Raw genomic sequence first — 20,205 nt, forward strand, 5'->3', positions numbered from 1 at the left:
TCTCTCCCAACTTTCACTCGTAGACGGTGAATCACCGGGCGACGGACACTCCAGTTCTGTGAATGCAACGTCTTGCGATCAATACCCCAATAGGTGATGACTACTAGTCTAGCTGTCTTGCAATTGCTCCGTATCTTTCCTCAATGACGAGCGGCAGATCTATTAGGGAAGGTGGTCCGGCCGGGCCAAGATGGAGCAAAGGGCACCCGAGTGCCCACGCCACGACCCCCAGATAGGTATTTTCAACCTCAGATCCGTACACCACCCACGAATCCGCTGTAGCTCATTACGATACACGGTAATGATTCTGGGCCTATTTTATTTTCCCACGAGCCCAAGTGAGTTTTTCGCTAACCAGGTGGCCACGTTACGTACCCTGATCCCACGCGACACAAGGAGCCCCGTCAATCAGGGTTCACAGTCTCCCATCCGAGCTGAAGGGGGTCCGCCAACCGGTTAACCAACAAAAACTTTGTTCAAACAACCCACTGCCCGCCAGTCCGCGTACATTGGTACATGCAGTCAAGCCACAGCTGAACTTTCGCACGAGACCTTCACCGTTATGGAGGGTCTTGGGTCGGGCTCCACGGGCGGAGAACCGATGTGCTTCATTGACCAAGTCCTCTCCCTCGACATGACGTGATTTGCATCGCAGCAGCCTCGCCGCTCAGCGGCCCTGCGACGGGAAAGGTATCTGAGCATTGCTTGGTGCATGAACATCTAGTAGGGCAGGGCACAGTACACCTAGAGAGACGCAGTCAAAGTCGTGTAGCGCACACACCGTATACCCATTGTTGAGCGACCTCGTTGGACATAGACATCCGAATGCGGTAATCTCTTCAGATATGATTCGTGTAGGACAAAGAGCCTGCCAGCATGATGCAGAATGCTAGATCGCTATAGATAGTGCCTCTCCTCGAAATTCGCTTAGACGAAACGGCGGCTATTGTTCTGCACCTACCCTTCGATATGCGAGCTGACCAAGCAGCGATCCAAGTTCCAGTCTGCCCAACACCATTTCGTGGCACAAACATCTTCATGTCGCCCATTGTGCAAGGCTTCAATCTCCCGAAAACAGCAGTCCCTCCGTCCCTTCCGTGTAACGTGTCAACTTCCGCTCTGCTGGATGCTCCACGATCCCAAGCTACATTTATGCCGTGCTGCAAGGCCTGGCTCCCCTGGCTCGGGTTACGATTCGGCCAAACAGGTCTGCGATTTGCTAGGCTTCAGACCAACACCAGCTTGACAGGCTGTCAGCACCCGTCATCGGGTTGGCAACCCCGTTATACGTTGGTCGAGTAGTTTGTGCTCTCATCAAGCTTGACCTCTGGTATAGGCACAGCCGTATATTCTTGCGCTGACTGACCTTCATTGAGGTATGTCTGAGGATCTACCCCCGGCACAGCGGGTTTGGAGTCGAGGGCTCGTTGTGGCTCATCAAGCTCGTTGTCGCTGATGGCATCTTCGTCAGGCCGCTGCTGCCCCCCCTGGGCACGGCGCCTATCCACCTCCTCCTTCCACTGATTCTCACGTTCAGCTGCGCCGGATTAGCTCCTTCATTGCATGCGAGGAATGCGCGTGTACTCACCTCTGATCTCTTGGGTCTTCTCTGCAAACTTCGCAATCTCCTCTCTCGTGACGACGCGGAGCACAATTACGTAGTCGTCCCTTTCCTCGAAGCGCTCCTGTGACCGCTCAAGCGCCTCGGGATTCACAAGCATTCGGCTAATTTTAGTCCAGCGCGCCCCCGGTGGGATGCCTTGCTTGCCGGCGTCCTTCAACGGCGCAACGCCTTCGCGAGTGGGGTTGGGATCTTCTGGGAAAGGAGTTGTACGCTGAGGCTTGAGGATACCTCGGGGTTTGACATCATCTCGTTTCTCGATCGGTTCAACGAGCTGCACCCGTCGTGGTCGGTCATCTTCGTTCTCGCCGGGTGAAAGGGTACGATGCTCTGGAGGGTACTCGGAAGTCTCGGGCTCGCGGTTGCGGGATTTGTCGCGTCGACGTCGACGACCTGTGCCATCTTCCCCAGGACTAGGCTCCCTGTCGTCCTTGCTGTCTGGGGGCGCAAGTCTCGCCTCGCTGGATGGGGCATCCACCTCGTCGCGATCACGATGGCGATGGCGATGGCGACGCCGGCGACCACCGTCGTCTTCATGCGATTCGCTAGACTCGTCACCGCGCTTCGAGCCACCATGGCCAATGTCCTCTCGCCCACGGTCTTCCGGCGGCGGAACATGGTCTTTACTCCTTCGCTCGCGAGGCATCTCAGCCTCTCGTGGGTCGACTTCAGCATCCTCCTTCTCTCGGTGTTTGTGGCGACGTCGACGCTCCTTGCGCTCATCGCTATCCGAGGCTTCCTCGGGCTTCTTAGATTTTAGAACAGCATTAGCAATAGCTGTAGCTCCAACGCCTGCAAGGCCGGCGGCGGCGGCCTTCGCCGCACCTGACCGCTCAGGGCTGCCTTCTTTTCCGCGCGGTTCCCGGTCGTCGTCTGGTCTCTTGCCCTTGTCCGAGGGGCGAGGGCGTTCACGATCCTTGTCGCGATCACGTTCACGTTCACGGTCCCGATCGCGCGGTCGGTCTTTCTCCCGTTCCTTGTCTCGGTCACGTAATTCCCGTTCGCGCTCCTTGTGGTAATCTCTCTCCCGGTCCCGCTCAAGCTCTCGTTCCCGTTCCCGATCCCGACGGTAGTCCTTCTCGCGATCGTACTGAGCGTCCAATTCTCGCTGTCTTGGCTTGACAGCAGCAGCACCGTCATCATCATCTAAGCGCTCGCGCCTGGTTTTGGGCATCGGGCGATCATATTCATCGCGAGCCGAGCCGTAGCCCTCGTCGCGGTGCTGATGAACAACTGGTGTACGCATTGAGTGCCGTCGTTGCGGTATGTCGCTGGATTTGTCGGGCTCGTTATCGAAGCCTGAACGGCGAACAGGTTCCAGACGATCCGGCTGGCGAGGAATTGGTGGCGGACCCATCTCACGTCTGCCGGATGGCGGTTTATGCTCAGGTATCTCCATGGCACTCACTGGACGCTCGCGTCGTGGAGGGTACGGCTCTCTTGGTTGCGATGACCGGACAGGGAAGTCCCTGGCGAATTGCTCCCTAGGGCCGGTGTAAGAGAAGTCGTCTTCCTTCACACCCCTTCCGCCCGCATAGCCTTTTGGGTTGCTGTAACCGCCAGCCTGATGATACTCTCCACGTCTAGTCCGTGGAGCCGCCGGTATGAGTCTATCAGCATCCGCGCGATTTGCGCTGTAGTGACGCTGATGGTGGTCTGAGCCCCCAGATCGAGCAGGGAGGAGGTACCTGTTGGGCTCATCTCGAGGCGCTGAAGGCGCTAGTGGGGGACTTCTAGGGATGTCTCGAGATACATTGCTGACGACGGGCTTACTATATCGCGGCGGAGATTGGTTCTTTGCGATCATGCTCAGAGGCCTTCGGCCTTCGGCGGATATGGTTGAATTATTCCTCGGTCTTCCATATAAGTTGATGGGATACTCGGTTCGAGACACATTTCCACCATATGAATCATCACGGTACGAGTATCTTTTGACTGGGCCTGGGTCGTAAAGACTGTTGTGACGGGGAGGATAGGGCTCAACGGCGGTCCTGGGATACGGATGGTACGAGGGTTCGAATTGGGTGGAGATGAAGCCAGTCGAGGCTCGCGGATCGTGGTAGCGTCGACCAGGGGGTGATCGTGGCCGGTAGCGGTTGTCCATGGGTTGGAGAGGCCCGGGACAGCACCCGTGGTATTATAGTAGCAGGGATATATCCTCTCACTCAGGGGACTGGTATAGAAGTCCGACAACACTTGATCGTCGCAGCGATCAATATATCGGACGCAATCCTGGCAAAGAGAGTAGCAGCTCTGACGCAGGAAGGGGGCGATGATGAGACGGGTGAGAAGTGGCCGTGGTCTCGGCGCAGGATTCTGACGATAGCGGGGGAGCGAGGGGCCGTTTCGCCCCCAACGGTAAGAATGCTGCTCGTGTTCTTGCTCGATGGTGCACTTTACACAAGGCTCCGATAATTGAAGCAGACTCCGCGACTTCGGACTGTCGTGGTCGTCCTCGCTTGCAGTCGTTGTTGAAAGGAGATGGAGCAGACCTAACTTGAGATTGTCGTGGCCGTCGACGTCACCGGTCTTGAGATCCTGCAGGGATATGAGTCTTTGCCACAACCTGAGCGCTCTCCGTCCTCCCTGGAAGAACAAGAGAAAGGTATTGTCTGAAGCTTGAGGAGAGAGGCCACAGTTGAATTGTTTTCTGCTCGGCAGTGGCGCGTAGTCTCCTGCGGACGTGGGGACTCGTTCAAGTCGAAGTGCTGGAAAAACATCTGCTGCCCGACGAATGCTGCCCAACGCATTTCACGCCATCAGGGATCGTCCGTTGACTATCGATGATTGACAGCACGCGTTGCGACAATGTGGTCTCCGGACTCGTTGACTATCGAAACTCCAAGCGTGCTTACGACAAGTGTTAAGGGCAACCAGCTTGCCCAGAGAACACATGGTAGTCGGGCGCTGTGCAAAACCCCACTTCCCTTTGGTCCCGTCGCTACCATGAGGTGATCTCATCCGGTCAGCGGTAACGACTACCGCACTCTTGCCGGGCTTGTTTCACCAAAGTTTGTGCAACTCCCACCACCTCCGGGCGCTCACTCGCGACGCCTGGCTCGTTCGGCGTTGAGCGGGATGTGCGGTTAAACCCTTTCACCGGTTACCAGACACGAAGACTTGATATCGCTATCCAGGGCAACACCAACAGTGGAAAGCAGTATCAATCAGGGCTGTTACTCGAACGTCTTGACGAGTGCAATCCGGGACCGTCGTCATGTATTCATCAGATGACAACTAGCCTAGTTACCGCCGGCGAAAATCCCACCACCCTAGCCCAACGTCTGTCGGGCGTCACTTGTGTTAACCAAGCCGAGGGGTCACGGGGTGATGGACTATCACGAATTGAAGGCTGTGTAGCAGGCCATACGCCCGAAGGCAACTCTTGCTTCGCTATCTGGTCACACTGTGGCTGTAACTGACTAAACGGAGACAGAAGCCGGAAACATACCCCCAATGCAGAAGATGGGAATGATGTCAACGCCTCAAGTACTATACCGTCAGCACTTATCTCGGTGTTCTTCGCATCGGGCTTGCTTGAAGTCCCACAGGTAGGCATGTCACGAGTCTCGTTTCCAGCATCGGCAACAGGACGCGACAGCCACAAAAGGCATCCTCGCCCTCTTTGCGACCGGTCCACGACCTTCCAGACGCGTTCTACCTTGCTTGGTGCTGCAGCACAGCCTTGCAAGATTCCTCGGTACTTCATATCGATCTGAAACCCACCACGTGCTCCTGTTCGCAATGACGATGATGCAACCCTCCAGATTCCTATACCGCAGCCATGCGCGCTGATCCGCAAGGGCTTGGAGGCAACCTTCCAAAGTCCTATACAGCAGTTGTGAACAGAAAGTATGCCGCGCCCGATGCGGCAATGCCGATATTTTGCTTCAGCATTTTAGGACTTGAGGCATCACGAGACTCTGCTTTATGACCTTTTAGCCCGTTATATCCCCTTGTATATGGCAAAATACATGGGAGTGAAGCGTTACGAGCATGAAGCCGCCCGGTACAGCGCCAAGAATGTATTTGGCTGGGACTTATACCGGCGTCAACTGCTTCTGCCACTACTCAAAGTACGTTTTACTCTCCCGTCATTCACTGCTTCACCATAGACACGCAAGCAGCACGCGGACGTTCTGGAGCACTATTTACTCCTGTAGGAGCTCGCAGGGCGTGCATTCGCAGGAGGATGGCTGACGCGGTGTCCAATATCAAAGTATATAGGTAAGAAGCAGAGCGAGCAGTCCTCTCTCGAGCAACAACTCACTCGAACACTCCTTACCACTTCCTTTCGAAACACTTCCTTGAAGATATCCTTCTGCACAACAGCTCGTTAGGTGCTTTGTCCCAAGTGGACCGACCAGGACTTTACCGATTGCATTCAACCTTCGTCAACAGGACCTCTGCTTCCTTCTACTTTTTGTATCTCCATACCCATCGTGAGATCGCGAGCAAGCTTTGGAGATGGCCGCGGTTAATAACCCAACCCTTTGGGGCTGCCATATCTGCAAGTCCGGACCCTATGTCATTGCACACACCATCAGGTGCCCCAACACCACAAACGGAACGAACCCATGTCAGCACGAAATGTGCAAAGACTGTCCCAAGAACGGCCACATCCCTTCTATTTACTCTAAGCCTATTCTCCAAACCGCACCCTCCCGCGGCGAGGAAGGCCACGCCATCCTCTCTGCCCAATCTGCCCACAATGCCCACAACGCCTCCTCTCCCGACTCTGCCAAGTCTCCACGCTCCTCCGAAGCCTCAGCAACCCAGCGACCTTATCTCAACCCCCGAGCTCTACTTCCTCCGGGTCGCCACAGCAACAGGCCCGAGCGCTTCTCCTCCGCCTCACGCCCTCGCCGTCCCAACACAGATGGATGGTGGAGATGCTCCGAGTGCCGCAACCCCGTCAATCCCGTGTATTCCAAGACACAGTGCACCATCTGCGACCACGTTCGCTGCAACTATTGCTCGCCTCCACCTCCGCCTCCCCGACGCACCAGGTAAACGCTCTCTAGTGCCTGCAGGCTCACCCGGCTCACGAATTTCGAGAAAGAACGGTGAGATTCCAGCCGCTTTTCGTCTGCAGTCTCACCATAATCGATGGCCGGATGCCTGAAGAGCATTATTATCCTTCCATTCGTTTCCTGCCTCCCCCAGCCGTCCCTGCCAGCACCACCACCGTCATTACAGCAAGCTTACGACGTTCTCACTTCTACCCAGTGCGCGGGGACTCCTTTCGTTAACTATGCTGGCACGCCAGCACACTTTCTGCGCCCAACCCATTCAATCCATTCATTTTACCTCTTTTCCGTTGACCCATTCAACACGTACTACCATCTGATCCAGCACAGCACAGCACGATCCACGTTCATTTCACTTCCCCACCGGACCAGCGCTCTTTCCCCCCACAGTTCCTTCCTCTCTCTCTCTCTCTCTCTCTCTCTCTCTCACACACACAGAAACGCTCTCCGGAACCCCTATGTGGAGGCGGCAATGAGCAGAGATACGCGGCAGATATAGGGGATAGAGACGCAAGTCACCACACACACACACATATATATACATACAAGCCAGACCAGAGCAGAGCCGATGACCAAAGCACACTCGTTATATAAGCGGACTCGAATGTATGATCTTGGTCCCCGCATTTATATTCCACTCTGCTGTGTAGCACCCAGCCTCATTCTACACGACAACTGTAGAGATCGAAACGTAGACGTCGCTTTCCAGTCCATCGATTCTTGCACGTACAATTTCATGAACATGTTCGACCGCGCGCGTACTACAGCGCGTCAGAAGCACATGATCGTTGCAAACACACCTACATATAAGCAGGCGAGCTTTGCGGCACTGACGAGACCAAATAAACAACACACAAGGGAAAAAGATTACAACAATGTCTCCGTTGAAACCTCAGCACTACTAAACTATTCTATATATACACAAATAATCCCCTGTCCCTGCGATCCTTTTGTGATCCGGCTATCAACACACATCCCATCCGAAAAGGCGGCGCAGGGCGTCCGCCCGGTGCCTCTAACCAATAACCAAATGTTTTGACCGCCGAACGCTCCTCTGACCAAGTACACTGTTCCGTCCGATGATGATGCTGTAATGCTTGCGTTCTGTCGTCGTGTCCGTTATGCCATATCCGTAGGCTATATCCTTGATTCCATGTCTCATATCTTGCCTGCATAAAGCGAGGCTCGGCGTCCGGATGAACACCCGTGGCTCTCGAGTAGACGTCACTTGCACTGGAGACCGCTTGCGTTCCTCCGCCTCTATTTCCCTTCGAGGGCCTTGGATTGACCTTCTCAATACGGAAGGATTGTCAAAGTGAAAAGAGTCAACAGACGTATCGTCGTGGGCCTGTTGACTTGACTGTATCTTATGTCTGTCCACTTTTCGAAAAATCGACGCCAACAACAGTTTTGCCGCCACAATCAGGAATCTCAAGGCCTTTCTTCAGATTCCTTGCCGGGTCCATGAGGCCCCATTTGTCTTCCCATTCCTTACCAGGCTCATTGTAGGCAACCTTCCATGGCTCGTCGAAAGCTGAAAACCTGTCTGTATGTTAGCTCTCGAAGCAGGAAACGTAATGAGGTTTCGTGACTTACCAGAAATAGTCGGTGCCATTCTCCAGTGCTTGACAAACCCAGTCCTGCATGAAGATATTCATATCGTCCACGCTAGCGACAGCACCGGACTGGCCAGGGCTACAGTCTCCCGTTTCTCCACCACAGTCTGTGCCCCCACCGCTCGGCCAACCTGTCTCGGAGATGATCTGCCCAACGTTGGGGTTGCTGGCCGTCAGAGGCACGTTATGATTTTGCCAAAAGCTCCAAGTCCAGCCGGCTGCTTCTTGTACTTCAACACCCGCGAAGAAAGGATGAATGTTGGCCATAACGTAATCAACATGGCTTACAAGGACACTATTCCAGTTGTCGCCGAGATCGGAAGTGGCGATGGGCAGATCCCAGCCGTTCTTCTTGAACTCCGCTCGAGCATCATCGAGAAAGTCAGCAAGCTCTTGCTGAGACTCGGATTTGGACTCGCCGGCCCTGAACAAGGCCTCGTTGCCAATGATGACGCCCTTGAAGATTGAGTGATCCGTGTAGTCAGTCAAGAGCTGGTACATATGCTTCATCTGGCGGTCGTTGGTGGTCTGGTTGGTGTCGATCCACACACCCAACCACACTTTCATGTCCGTAAGGTCCAATTGCTTGATCGAATGTAGTACCATCTCAGTTTGGTTGCAGTCGATACCGTATAGACGGACCGTATTGGTCAGCTGAGAAAGGACGGCCATATCGCGAGTGACATTGTTTGGTGAGGGTGGCCATTTCTCACAGGTCGGATATTGTGTGCCCCACGGCGTATAGTCCATTGCAGGGAAAACTTTGCGGAGATTTTTGTTGTTCAGTAGGGCTTTGATCTCGGCGGAGTTCTTGTCAAGGTCGCCGTTAGCAGCCAGATCGCCCGAAGCGGTATTCCAGGTCGAACTAGCAGCAGAACCACTGCCGTCCGAACCACCACCGGAGCCTCCAGAGCCGCTGTTCTTGGACCCGAGAACGCCGCCAACGACACCGCCAACAATGGCCAGAATGACAACAGCCGCGATGCTGATGCCAATAATCCACCTCATCTTGTTGCTGCCTTTCTTCTGGCGCGAAAGCCACTCCGACTTCTCAGGACCCGAGCCATTATGGCCGCCAGGCATAGCATCGTATGAGATGTCCGAGTTTGACTTTGCTTTCTTTGCAAACATGCCTCCTAAGATTCCAGCACCGGCCCCGGCACCTGCTGCAGCCGCGGTGGAACCCATTCGCTCGCTGCTCCTCTGTCTGCCCATTGGCATGAAGCTCCGTCGTTGAGGTTCGGGCATGAAACCATCGTCACCATCGTCTGCGATATCGTGCGGGTTCACACTCGCTTGGCTTACGGCGGGATTATGATTTAGGCTTGAATGGTGATAGGGTGAGTCGTGGTAGCTGGGATGCGACATCGTGGGGTGAGGAGGATAATTATCGAGGTGCATGTCGTATCCAGAGTAACGTGAGGAGTAAGGATCTGGGGTGATTGAGCCGGGCGTTGCTGCATTGCCAGCCAAGGGTACAGAACTGTAGGATGCTCGATCACTGTTAAAGACAGGCGAAGGGCGGTTGTAGGGATCGTTTGATAGGTAATCGCGGTCGTACGAAGCAGGCGCATTGCCGGGCATTGCTCGCAGCGCTTCTAACCCGCTTTCCCGTTCATTGCCGTCCGCGACGCCTTGAGCGACGGACGTCAACCCACCCCCGTATGCACGGTTCGAGAAATTATCCATCCCCGGTGTCACCAAAGAGGTTGGCCTATATGCCTGACTGGTGTCAATTCTGCTCAAGGAGGGACTTCCGTGGTGCGCCGGGGGCAATGGCGGTGAATCATCGGTGTACTGTGATGGTATAGGACGTCTCTGCAGTTCACGTTCTTGACTCCAGCCCCGCGAGTGTGTGGGACTCAATTGCTGGGGCGGTTGAGGCGAGGGACTGCGATATTGAGGAGGAGGTGAGATAGGATCCCTTAATGGAGAGTCGCGATACGCAGGATGTTGGGATTGGTGGTAGTTATCGTCATTGTCAAAGGAATAGGTCCTGCCTCCAGACATGGCTGCGATTCCAGTCGTCAGCAGGCTCGGAAATGTATCGGTGGAGGGCGCTGAGAGGCAGCGGCGACCTTGGTTACACTCAAGGTGAGCGAGTGCTGGATGGGCGAAAAGGTGCGGATGGTCGCTGGTCTGAGTGAGTGAAAAAGAAGAGAAGATGTAGCCGCTCTGAAGCGCTGCGCAGTTTGGTGGGATGCTGGCTAGATGACGGGCGATGGAAGCAGGATCTGAGACAAAGTCTAGCTGGGATGTCTCTGATACGGTGGGGGCGCAGTCGCCCGCCCGAGTCTACGCAAGAGCGGCGATAGAAAACAGATGGTTCAAAGGTCCTCCTTGTACTTGATTCGGTCTATACAGTCATAGTCCGCAATAGGAGAGAATGCACTGTGTCTTCACTCTTCAGCAATCGAAAAGGAGCAGTTCCAAAGTTGGTAGTATTCTTCCCAGAGGAGGCTGGCCAGGCTGGAGTCTTTGGTTGCCGCAGCAAACCTGTCGCCCCCTCACTAGTCTTACCCCTTCCGAGCAGTGCGTTGGCCCCCCAGCATCCTTAGTGGGCCCCCCGGTTGTCTCCACTGCTAATCCTGGCCGCCAATAATGGCCTTTGTAACGAACTCCTGCGATATCCCTGGCTCACAGACTGTCATTGGCTGCGCTCTCCTAACCTCACGTCGAGCGCTCCTTGCGTTGGTTTTTCACGCAAGGACGCTCGAGCATTAATTGAGCTCGAGGCTTTTGGCGATGGTCAACCATGTGCTTTGAGTCCCAGAACTCGTGCTGCGAGTGCTGCGCTTAGCTTGTTGCTGCTGGGCGCTCATCCAGCGAGTCTGCGGGCCACCTCTAAGCCTAACCGGCAAGGTCATTTGTGGGCCGGCAGTAGGTTTAGTGCTCTGCGCTTCGACCTTCTTGCGCTTTGCATCGGTAGTCGCAAGAACAGCAACAGCATCTTCGTCGCCGTCAGCAGCCCTTCTCTTGGATCCCTGGCTAGAAGGTGACACACTGACAGTTGGAATATTCCGAATCTGATAGCGACGTCCCTTCTGCACGACCTGCGATCCATCCTCGTTGGCGACTCCGAGGCTGACAAGTCTGGAGAGCGCCATGTACTGGAATCGGAAAATGGCGTACGGCTGGTTTCCGTCAGGATAGGTTCCACGGACGGGCTCCTTGAGACGAGCCTTCTTCTGCCGGTCGACATGGTCAACTAGATGTGTGATCTCAGGTCCGATACTTTCATCGTCATTGGTTGAGACCGACGGCTGGTCGAAGCTATCCTTGCGGGAGGGCTTCTGAGGCTTGGTCCGGCTAGGTCTGAACATGGTAGGCGGTGCACCCTCGACATCGGACATCCCATCATCCCATTCTGTGAGCTCGGGCTCGCACACCTTCTCCTCGATGTAGCGGTAGAGGCGTATATCAATCGTACCTTTTTTGCCTGATTTTCCGCCTGCATGTGGGCCGGATCCATCGTCGTTGCGCATTACTGGCGGTGGATCGCTACTGTTCCCAAGTGGAGACAGGCCCAGCTGGGCCAGGCGTATATCGAGGTCAATCTCGCTGAACACCCAATTCAACTCTTTGAACAGCGTCTCACCCCGACGATCGGTGCCGTTGGGAACCATGGAGCCTTCCAGGGTTATACCTTCCTTGATCGCTTGCCCACGCGACAGGCGGATCAGAGTAGGCCACTTGCGGCGCTCTGTACCATCGATGAAGATCCGCACAACTACATCGTAAGGAGGTTTCCCTCCGTCCGAGATCGTCTTCAAGCGCATGCCGGAAGTGTCGATGCTGTTGCCAGTTGAGAGGTCCTTCTCGTTGAAGTCTAAGAACGGCCCTGGGGCTCGAATGCGGATGCGGAATTGCTGGTCGGTCTTCGATTCGACTTTAGTGCTGACGGTTCGCTGAGCGTAGCTCGAGCGCGTGCGTAGATTTGAAGTCCCATATTCGGGAAGAGTGGCACCATTGAGAGTCTCAACAGTGACGTCAAAGCCGTATCCAGCTGGCATCTTGTGCTGAAGTCGTTGTCTGAGGTTCTTGTTGGTAGTTTCGCAAGAGAGACTCACGTAGCGCTTGTCTCTGGCTGGTGTTTGGGGCGCTAGGTGCTCGACGTCTTTTGAGTTCCTAAATGTATGAGCAAGTAGCTGAGTCTGTAAGCCAGAGGTATACATCTAAGATGATGGGTCGTAGGCTCAACATTGGAGCGAAGGGCAGTCGTGTCTGCAACAAAGCAAGAGCCCTACGTCCCTGCCTAGCAGTGAGTCCAAGCCCTTTGCATGAAACTGGCAGACGAGCTGGTGATATTGTTGTTGACGCTGACCTGGGGTGACGTTAAACCCGCAGCGTGCAGCGTCAGGCACCTTTATAAGGCACTTTCGGCATGGGTAGCCACATCGTGCCGGGAGGGCACCATCGCTTCCGGATAAGGGGCCCTACAAAGAACGGGGTGACAGTGGACTATCACGAGTACAGGCAGGGAACTGCCTTCGCCAGTCGTACTTTGGAGTCGGTCCCCACCGCTTGTTGTTGACCGAAGACGAAGCTGATTCTTCTAGAACGGGTATAAACCATCGAATGTATCTGAACAGATAGGTTCCTCATATGAGAATGTGAGAATAGCTTGCCGAAATCGATTTAACTTGTAGAATTGGCCCAACGATGACAAGCATTAGCATCGGCTGCTTTGTTGCCCTGTTGCGAGCAAAGAGCCACGTCACTTGCAACTCTGTATAATCTCCAAGTGGTCGCAAACGATCTGACGGCGGCCGCTTTGGCGGCCCGTTGCAGACAAAGAGCCAGAAAGCATGCAGTGTACTGCCGCAGCCTCTACGCAGAAGCTGCAATCTCATAGCCCAGCAGAACTTCGGTCGATGCACCCTCCCAGCCCCTATTGCCTCCTGTCGACATCATGAATCGACAAGCAGGATCAATGTACAGCTGTGAGATGACGCCAGTCCGATGACCTGGAACGATCAAGAAGGGGACCGTTGAGCGGGCCGCATTAGACTCTTTGAGGTCATATAGTCGTAAGATATCGAATGAGGCACAGATTAAGTGTCGCCCGTTTGGCATGGCTCGCACCGCAGTGACTGCACCACTTCCATGTGGAAACCTCAAGACTCGTTCTGGTCCCTTGAGCCCTTTCCGAAGGTCGTATTCCTCGACAGTGTTATTCCGGCGCCCAGCGTAGATGTAGTTGCCATCCGGAGACCAGCATGCACTCAAGCACCAAGGAGGGGTGTTTCGTGGCACGATTCGTGCCACAGGGTTTGGTTGTCGGCGATCCCATACACGAATGGCACCGTCTATCGATGTAGCGAGAAATGTGGAATCCGAGGTCACTGAAGAACTCGAGTCTTGACCTTGCTCCGACTGTGAGATGTCTTCCATAGGATCAATGTGTGGCATGCCGTTGGTCATGGGGTGTTCGCCTGTGCCGGAGATACCATTTGTTTGATGTTGGTCGGACTGAGTGTCGTCGGGGATTTGGTCTGGAACGTGTGGTCGTACAGGCTGAAGTTGGTCGCTATTCTCGGCCGTGGTGTGATCGCCCGCATCAACCACTGGGGGGCCATTTGCCATGGCACGCTGCATGTCGTCGTCCTCTCCAAATGCATCTAGCTCTCCCCCATTACCGATGACCGCACCAGCAGAGTCGCCAAAAAGGTCATCATCGCCTTCATCACCACCGAACAAAGAGTCTGGACTTTCTTTGCCCTCTCCTGCTGTAGGAGGCTGGCTCCCAGCACGGCTGTGGACGCCGTTTGGAAGGCTCTCATCTCTCTTGGAACTGGAAAAGCCATTGACGGTCACACTCTCGCCCAACTCCACAGGGACAGGAAGACTCGATATTGGCCGTGACTCGATACACGAGATCTGACTAGCACTCGAGGCGAATGAGGTTCGGACCTTGCCAACTTCTAGATCCCAGTCAAGAACAGACTTATCCCAGCTGCCAGACAGCAGGCTCTTCTCATCTGAAGATAGAGCAAGCACCGAAACTGCTGAAGTGTGCTTTTGTAGGAGCGCAATCTCCTTTCCTTCGTCGTGCCGAACAGATTGGAGGCGGATGGCTCCAGATGCGGTACCGGCGAGTAGCCAGAGCGCCTGGCTGTGACAGGCCAAGGAGTATACTGGGGAGATAGTTTGCGATGTCTGTGCTTCCAAAGCACCTGCCGGCCGATTTTTGACGTCCCAATTCTCCCAGTGCGTCATCAGCACCCCTGCCTTCACGACACTATCCACAAAGGGGTGCCTTTGTGCGACGGTTAGAGCGAGCTTGTTGTTGACGGTATCAACCCAATTGTACTTGCGAATATATCCATCGGTCCCGCCGGTGAAAACCCATCTTGTGTCGAAAGTTGCACATATTGTGTTGACAGATGTGCTCATCGGAGCCGCCATGGTAGGAATAATGTCATACGATGAAGCATTCAGCATCTCTGGGAGAACTATACGCCGGGCTTCTGCATCACGAGAGGCATCAAGCTGCTCGGCGAGAGACTGCTGCGTGTTGTCTGCAAGGTTAGAGTCGGGTTCACCGGTCTGGTCTTCATTGTCGGACTGTTGGCTGTCAGGATCTTCGTCGTCGTCCCCGCCTCCATCACCGTCACCATCATCATCGCCTTCGGCTTCGCCATCACCGTCGACATCGTCATCCTGGTCCTGATCTAGATCCCCGTCCCCGTCGCCGTCTCCATCCATGTCAGCGTCGTCAACATCGCGCATCGTCTCGTCGTTGTCGTCGTCAGAATTGCCATCTTGAGAGCCAGCAAGATCGCGATCTTCGTCATCGTCAAATTCAGGCATTTTGCGAAGGGCTTATAGGGATAGCAATAGTTTGAAAGGCGACCGAAGGAGGAGAGAAGGCGTCCGGGACTCGGATTCGTGCCAGATTCGTGGAAAAGCCGCTACGCTCGGAAAGGTTTAGCCTGTTTGCCTAGATAGCACTGCCCAATTGCAACAACTTGTACTTGTCCCATCAACTTCAGAGTCAGACTCATTCGCGTTCTTGATATTGTGTTTCTCTTCTGGTGGCCGTAATAATATGTGCGTGATATGTAAGTGAAGATACCCAGCATTTCCATGCCTAGGTTTGCCAATCTTCTTTTGCCGCGCGCGGGTAGCAGATGCCGTGGATCACTCATTCCCTAAATACGTAACAGGCCTTCACGAATTATTCTAGCTTGGTGAGCCATTGTTGTTATGCTAGCTTCCACCTGAGCTCAACTTCTTGCAACCGGAAGAACCTTCTTCCATCATCCGAATTCAATTGCGATCGATCGTCCATCGCCGCCGCCGTCGTCTGCCGACACCCTTTTCGAAACCTTATACTTTATCAACCATCTTCCCCATGCTTGTGACGGCGGCTTTCGATTCAACAACGCATTGTCGGTGATTCCGAGAGGCGCAGTGGTCCCTCCGAACCTTCGTCACGGACAGAAACATGGCCAGGGGTGCGGATCGAGGACAGGCTCGTGGCGTTGGTCGTGGCGTTAGCTGGGGCCGGGGACGAGACCTACCGAGCAGAGGTAAAGGACGTGGTAAGTGAACAACACTGGATCTGTGAATCGATCGCCAACATAACGGTTGTTTGTACGATGCTGCTACTGACCCTCGTCCATTAGGAAGCTACTCACAACCTCGCAACCAGACTCCAAATTGGGACACTACAGCTACCACTCGTAAGTGACTCCCATTGTTCATGTCCTCAACATGAGATCGTCATGCTACTGCTGCATTGGCAAGGTGCTGATCTCCGTCGTGAATTTCTTCCTCACACATTCCATTGCCCATCTATCTGTGTCCGAGTTCGATGTCTTCTAGATTAAAACTAACAAGTGTGCAGCCGGCGAGATCAACGCAGATCTCCCTGAGCGGATCAGAGGGTCGTATCGGCGACAGGTCGATGCTGCTGAGCCCACGACAGGCAATATCGAATTCAAGCTAAACCCCGACATCCGCAAATATCTCCACCAACAAGAAAACATCACTGCTAATGCTGAAGAAGGTGACTGGCTGAAGTTGCCCGAAGTCCCAACTAACGAGGAGGTCGCTTTACTCCCTGAAGAGGAAGTCGAGTTGGCTCCCAACAAGATCCGTGGAAAATGGAAGTCAGTGGACAGATACTTGAAGGCACACTTCGAGCTTCTTCGAGAAGATGCCATGAGTCCCCTCCGCGACGCTGTTGACCAAATCAGGAAAAATCCCGATATGATGGATGATCACACAATGTCAATCTACGAGAAGGTCCACATCGTGGGGTTCACCTTTTCCCATGCTGGCATCGCAGCCCGCATCCAGTTCTCGACATACCGTGCTCAACGACGCATCCTCTGGCAAGGGAGCAAGCGCCTGGTCTCGGGCGGACTCGTGGCCCTAACCCCGAGGGATGATAAGTTTGCAACCAAATGCACCGTCGCTGTTGTGGCTGCGCGTCCCCTCGAGGGTCTACAACAGAATCCACCAGAAATCGATCTCTTCTTCATCCGCCCCGAGGATATTGAGATCGATCCGCAGCAAGAGTGGATCATGATAGAGGCCAAGACAGGATACTACGAAGCATACCGTCATACTCTTCGTGCATTGCAAAAAATGAGCAAAGAGACGTTTCCCCTTTCACAACACATCTGCAGCATGTCGACAGACATTCAGCCCCCGGCGTACGTTACCGAGAATCCGGTGATGGATCTCTCTGCGGCTGCCGGTACTGAAGCCGAGGAAGGTTACGCAGAGGTAGATGTTCTCACCGATTGGCCCGGTCCAGAGAAGAGTGGCCTTGACGAGACCCAGTGGGAGGCTTTGAACCAAATTCTGACAAAGAGCCTGGCTGTGATCCAGGGTCCTCCAGGAACTGGTAAAACTTATGTGAGCACTGTCGCTCTCGAGATTCTCAACAAGTACGTCAAAGGAAGTGACTCCCCGATCATCATTGCCGCGCAGACGAACCACGCACTTGATCAATTGCTTGAGCATGTATCCAAATTCGAACCGAACTTCATCCGCCTTGGAGGCCGAAGCACCAGCATTGAAGTGAAGAAGCGTGCTCTTTGGCAGATACGGAAGAATGAGAGAATCAACTTGATTCCCGGCAGTCTTCTCGGCAAAGCTTCTTCGAGCTATCGCACCCAGTCTGCAGAGCTTCGTAAGATCTTGGAGCCCATGCACCAAGACCCAGGCAAACCTCACTCGGTCGAAGTGTTCCTCCATCATGAAGTTCTCAGCAAGCAGCAAGGTGAGTCTCTAGAAGCCGGTGCGTCGCGCTGGGTGTCTGCCGATGGCGCCGAGAATGACCCTATCCAGCTGTGGATGGGCCATGCCTTGGTCAAGTATGCTGTTGAGTACGAAAGCGAGAGCTTCGGCTTTGATGAAGAAGACGAAGACCTCGAAGTTGAGCAGCTCAAGGAGCACGAGGCTGAGAACGGGGTGAATGACGAAGAAGATGCACAAGACATGCTTCAAGGCACATGGTGCAGCGTCCAGGACCACTTTGCGGTTGAACCTCCTTCTGAAACCGCTCTGAGAGAAGCTGCTCGACTGCTTGATACTACTCAAGACCTGTGGAAGGTACCCCAAGCCATGCGCGGCCCCTTGTACCATGTCATCACACAGCGTTTCAAGGCTAAGCTTCTGGCGCGATTCCGTGCAGGTGCGGAGTCGTATGAGAAGATACGACTCGACCTCAAGACTGGAAAAGCGGAGCGGGATAACTATTACCTGCAGCGCGCCCATATCATCGGCATGACGACCACGGGTCTGTCCAAATACCGACATCTGATCGCGAGCTTGAAGCCGAAGATTGTATTGATCGAAGAAGCTGCAGAGGTCTTCGAGGCCCCAGTTACGGTCGCTTGTATGCCGAGTGTGGAACATCTCATTCTAGTTGGAGACCACCAACAGTTGCAGGCTCATTGCAGCGTGCATGAATTAGAAGGCGAGCCATATTATCTCAACGTCTCGCTATTTGAGAGACTCGTCCGCAACAACATGCCATACGCGGCTCTTCTTCGCCAGCGCCGCATGGACCCTCAGTTCCGCAAGCTCCTGGGTCCAATTTACCCTGCGCTCCATGATCACCGGTCGGTCCTCCAACGGTACAGAATGGACTGGGGTATGGGTGATGTAAGAGCATGGTTCTTCGACCATTCCTGGCTGGAGTCACGCGACGCTCAAATGTCGACCTACAACGAAGATGAGGCCAGGTTTATCACTGGCTTCTACCGCTACCTGGTCCTCAACGGCGTCGTGCCCGACAATATCACCATTCTCACATTCTACAACGGCCAGCGAAAGCGACTTCTGAAGGGCATTCGCTCTTATCCTGAGCTCAAGGAGCGTTACCACAACGTGAAGACTGTTGATTCATACCAAGGCGAAGAGAACACAATTGTGATTTTGTCACTAGCCCGTTGCAATATGACCGGGAAGATTGGGTTTCTAGAAAGCCGTAACAGAGTCTGTGTCGCGTTGTCCCGCGCTAAGATGGGGTTTTATCTGTTTGGAAGTGCGGAAACGATCTCGAAAGACCCAATGTGGGTCTCTGTTGTTCAGCGCATGAAGTCTACTAACAGCTTTGGTTCGCACATGCCTGTCATTTGTCAACGTCATCGCACGCAATCAAGAATTGAAATGCCCGAGCACTGGGCAGAGAAGGTGAGCATGGGTGGCTGCAAAGAAAGATGCCTGGAGGTGCTGCCGTGCGGACATGTGTGCGGGTTCAAGTGTCATCCTTTCAGTCATGAGGCCGTCTCTTGTGCGGTGAGGTGTGAGAAGAGCCTTAGGTGCGGCCATCGGTGCAAGACGGCCTGTTTCGAAGAGTGCTCGTGCGACTGCGGGACTTTTCAGCGGACCGAACTCGAGGAACAGTCGCGTGTTACGTTCTCTTCTTCGGATGCTCGCGGAGAGGACGAATCCTCACGCGAGCCGCGGTCCCTCAACACCAGCGAGCTTGATGTGTGGAGGGGTGGGAAATATCTGAGTGGTGGGCATAACTCTGATCTCTCTGAAGGCATCATTTACTTACCTAACCAGGGCTCGAGCCTACTAGAGTATCGGACAGCAGATGGGGTGAATGGTCAAATGGCCACGCGCAGTTGTGGGATGCAGGTGACGGATGGGTGGATCCACAACACTCGGGAGTACAATGGTAGAAGCGACTCTTCGCCATTTGCGACCAGCCGGTTTTCGGAACAGGAGCAGGCTATAGGTCGAGCTTTGTGGGACGGATACTCTTCAGGGGGCGTCAAGGGCGATGATGCACAGAGGGCCTCTTCAACGGAAAGCTCACCACCCAAGGGTTTTGCGAAATCGAGTTCACTGAAGCAATTGAACTCAGCAAACGCCCGAGACGGCCGCGGTGAGAAGACCAAGTGCATGGGAAACGGCCGCATGAAGTTTACTCAAGTGTATCAGCGAGTTACCACTCCCAGCACCGCTGGCGATGGCGTGTTTGACGATGAGACGGCAAAGAAACCTAGCTCCGCCACGAAGTTCGGTAAGCTCATCGATATCTGAGGGTCCCAGAGCAGACGATTCATCAGTGCAGCAGAGAAACCGGAAGACCTCTCACCTCACTACATAGACACTACCTAAGCCAGGCCTTCGGCTCCAAGGAGGGATGTCGGTCAGGATCGAAACGCAAAGGGCCAGGGCCATACCACAGGCCGTGGAAAAGCTGAGAAGCACTCCATAAATACTGTACAACGATTCTACCCATGTACGGATAGGCCTTGTAAGGCTTCCAAACCTATGTTCCTCCACCACACTGCATGACAGCCGCTCGAGCGATGACCCCTCCCGTACTTGTATCATCATCCGCGCGATCTGGCATGACGTTTGGCATCGGCATCGGGACTTTGCACCAATCAGCCGCGCTGAAGCATTACCCCATAGAGCTTTTTACCCCTCGGGAAGAGGCAAACGGAGTTGCTTGTGG

General features: G+C 54.3%; 5 protein-coding genes across 5 annotated transcripts; 1 reads left to right on the plus strand and 4 right to left on the minus strand.

Moving 5' to 3' along the window:
• Positions 1 to 1,283: 1,283 nt before the first annotated feature.
• Positions 1,284 to 3,725, minus strand: HMPREF1541_04798 (uncharacterized protein; the record flags this gene model as incomplete). The annotated part of the gene is made up of 2 exons (XM_008719142.1): positions 1,284 to 1,537; positions 1,589 to 3,725. The coding sequence occupies 2 exons, from the start codon at positions 3,723 to 3,725 to the stop codon at positions 1,284 to 1,286; spliced, it is 2,391 nt and encodes a 796-aa protein (XP_008717364.1).
• A 4,293-nt stretch (positions 3,726 to 8,018) lies between these two features.
• Positions 8,019 to 10,277, minus strand: HMPREF1541_04799 (uncharacterized protein; the record flags this gene model as incomplete). Its single annotated transcript, XM_008719143.1, has 2 exons — positions 8,019 to 8,193; positions 8,248 to 10,277. The coding sequence occupies 2 exons, from the start codon at positions 10,275 to 10,277 to the stop codon at positions 8,019 to 8,021; spliced, it is 2,205 nt and encodes a 734-aa protein (XP_008717365.1).
• A 710-nt stretch (positions 10,278 to 10,987) lies between these two features.
• Positions 10,988 to 12,280, minus strand: HMPREF1541_04800 (uncharacterized protein; the record flags this gene model as incomplete). The annotated part of the gene is made up of 1 exon (XM_008719144.1): positions 10,988 to 12,280. The coding sequence occupies one exon, from the start codon at positions 12,278 to 12,280 to the stop codon at positions 10,988 to 10,990; it is 1,293 nt and encodes a 430-aa protein (XP_008717366.1).
• Positions 12,281 to 13,097: 817 nt separating this feature from the next.
• On the minus strand, positions 13,098 to 15,080 carry HMPREF1541_04801 (uncharacterized protein; the record flags this gene model as incomplete). The annotated part of the gene is made up of 1 exon (XM_008719145.1): positions 13,098 to 15,080. The coding sequence occupies one exon, from the start codon at positions 15,078 to 15,080 to the stop codon at positions 13,098 to 13,100; it is 1,983 nt and encodes a 660-aa protein (XP_008717367.1).
• Positions 15,081 to 15,717: 637 nt separating this feature from the next.
• HMPREF1541_04802 (uncharacterized protein) lies at positions 15,718 to 19,784 on the plus strand (the record flags this gene model as incomplete). Its single annotated transcript, XM_008719146.1, has 3 exons — positions 15,718 to 15,814; positions 15,899 to 15,955; positions 16,120 to 19,784. The coding sequence occupies 3 exons, from the start codon at positions 15,718 to 15,720 to the stop codon at positions 19,782 to 19,784; spliced, it is 3,819 nt and encodes a 1,272-aa protein (XP_008717368.1).
• Positions 19,785 to 20,205: the final 421 nt, after the last annotated feature.

This window comes from Cyphellophora europaea, assembly GCF_000365145.1.
Source record: "Cyphellophora europaea CBS 101466 unplaced genomic scaffold supercont1.4, whole genome shotgun sequence".
Taxonomy (NCBI): domain Eukaryota; kingdom Fungi; phylum Ascomycota; class Eurotiomycetes; order Chaetothyriales; family Cyphellophoraceae; genus Cyphellophora; species Cyphellophora europaea.